Source organism: Ciona intestinalis, chromosome 1 (assembly GCF_000224145.3).
Source record: "Ciona intestinalis chromosome 1, KH, whole genome shotgun sequence".
Classification (NCBI taxonomy): Eukaryota; Metazoa; Chordata; class Ascidiacea; order Phlebobranchia; family Cionidae; genus Ciona; species Ciona intestinalis.
In genome coordinates, this window is record NC_020166.2 from 234,488 (window position 1) to 236,862 (window position 2,375).

The 2,375-nt window shown below is 35.7% G+C and overlaps 1 protein-coding gene across 1 annotated transcript in view; it reads left to right on the plus strand.

The window, feature by feature from the left end:
- The first annotated feature begins 265 nt into the window (after positions 1-265).
- The window catches only part of LOC100183163, a 3,456-nt gene continuing 1,346 nt past the window's right edge, over positions 266-2,375 (plus strand). The window contains exons 1-3 of the mRNA XM_002126609.4: positions 266-791; positions 1,190-1,297; positions 1,732-1,776. Coding sequence (XP_002126645.1) covers positions 329-791; positions 1,190-1,297; positions 1,732-1,776 — 616 coding nt within the window. The 5' untranslated portion in view covers positions 266-328. The remainder of the gene's footprint in view (positions 792-1,189; positions 1,298-1,731; positions 1,777-2,375) is intronic.

Sequence of the window (2,375 nt, forward strand, 5' to 3'; positions counted from 1 at the left end):
TGTATGTGCTTATATGTATGCGTGTTCCTATATGGCTTTCAATTGAAATTAAACCTGTTTAGTTTTATGGATTCCTTATTAAATATTTTCAAGATTTTTACCTTACTTTCAGGTATAATTTAAGTCATTTTTATTTAATAATTACAAGGTTTTAACTGACTTCCATATATTAGCTGTTACACAGGCGTTTAACTTTAAACAAAATCGAATCTTGTAATAATTTAAACAAAAATTAACTAAGTTATAATTTAATCAAAATTTAACCATGTATAACTTTTGCGCAGGCATTTAACTTTTTTGCGCAGGCATTTATCTCAAAACCTGAAACATGGCAGACAGAACTGTGGCTATTTCTTCGGCCGATAGTGGTGTTGGTGACGTGGCAGCAGTGGCTACGTCACAAATTAGAATTAACCTTAAAGTTTCTCGTGGGGATTCCAGATTGGAAGTGAATGAACGGGGAAACTTTGTAGCACACATTGAAGGCAACGTGTACACGATTACGACTGCAATTTTCCGGCAGTTTACTGTTCAACGTTTGTTGATCGTAGGTGGTTCGGTAACGGCGATCGCTTATGGCTTGCACAGGCTTGGATACAACGCTGGCCCATTTTTCCCTGGCAGCATTGCATTTGTGATTTCAACTGAACCTGACAAAGAACGCGCTCTTCGCCGCAGATTGGAGAATGGAATGTTCTTGCAAGAGCTTAAGGATGAAGTCAGTGATATAATACAACAGCATTCTGACATACTGGGCGATCTGAAGCAGTTCAATATAATTTCGTGCAAAGGTAAATACTACTTGTTCGGTCAAATGTGTTACATATGTCAATTTATTGATTCGGCCGTGGAAGAATAGGGGTCTCGCCTCCTCTTGACCAAACGGGTTCGAGGCTTGTCGCTGCTACCATTGTGTTCGTATGTGTGTTTTTACCCAGTGACCCGTTATGGATTGTTTAAATTGTCAGTCAAACAGAAATATTTTATAATCACCCACAAAGTTACATACGTGGTAACTTGTAAGCGGACACGAGGTGTATGAAACAGAACACCCGTGTTATAACGACTGTCGTTGCCCCACCATGCGAGGATAAAAAGGTTATAACACGGATATCTATAAAAGAAAACAATTATTTGATGTGTATGGGGTACGTTTGCAGACACAAAACTAAAATATTTTTATTTACAGAAATCCAGGAAACACAAAAAGAAGGGGGGTCAGTAAACGTCAAAGATGTTAAAATGAAAGATTCTGCTTTTATGGCTTATGATGTTGAAATTAGCAAGGGAGCAGGCGGTAAGAAAATACGTTCTGGGAGTTTTTCTATTCTGTGTGGGCGTGTCATGCACTTAAATATATTTTAAGGTGATGACGTGAGCTATAGCTTTTAAAATGATATAGATTAAACAGTCTTTGGTTGAAATGAAAACTAAATTTTATAAATTTATTAGGAATTATGTTATGGTATAGACTATAGAGTGGGGTAAGATTGTAATATTCACTTTTTGCGTCCCATTTGGTAAACAAAGAATATTTACAGAAATATATGAAAAAATGTTCGAAACAGGTTCATAGGAAATGGAATTTAGATGCTAACAGAATCCATCTTACCCCACAGTAATATTTACCCACAGTTTGATAAAAAGCCGGGTTTGTTTAATGCGACCTACAGTTTAGTGGTCTTTTGTGTTTAGATTGAATAGATTATTTTGATTCTTTTTATGCAACAGGTGCGAGTCAAGCAAGCGGATCAGAGGGGAAAAGCAGTACACCCGGTAATTGCTTTCTAATGTTTAATTTGTGTATATCTGCATATGTACAATGTATAGTATATAACACGCTATATAGTAGGGTGGGGGAAGATCAGAAACATTTTCATTTTATTTTCTCCCTCTATTTGGTAGTAAACAAAGAACATTTAAAGATTTAAAAAAAACGCATCCTAACGACTCCCATAGACCGTTGTTATTTGTTTAAAACATGATCAGGATATTTGGATATTATGTGCTAAAGGTGTCCCATCTTACTCCACAGTACTATATATGGTTTTCTTGTAAAAGTAGGCGTATAATCTTTATATTACTTGCAGGTCATATATACGACATGTCTTCAAATTAAATATAATGCCTGTTATCAATACCAGCGGTATATGTTTTCGAACTTTGCTAAATTTTAATGAATGCACCTTAAGCCTTGCTGTTATAAGTAAACTCTGAATTTAAAGGAGGTATAAAAGAAACGAACTTCATAAGAAACAACATATAGTGGGGTGGGGGAAGATGGGACACCTTTAGCACATAATATAAAATATAGTAGGGTGGGGAAAGATGGGACACCTTTAACACAAAATATCCAAATATATCATGATCGTGTT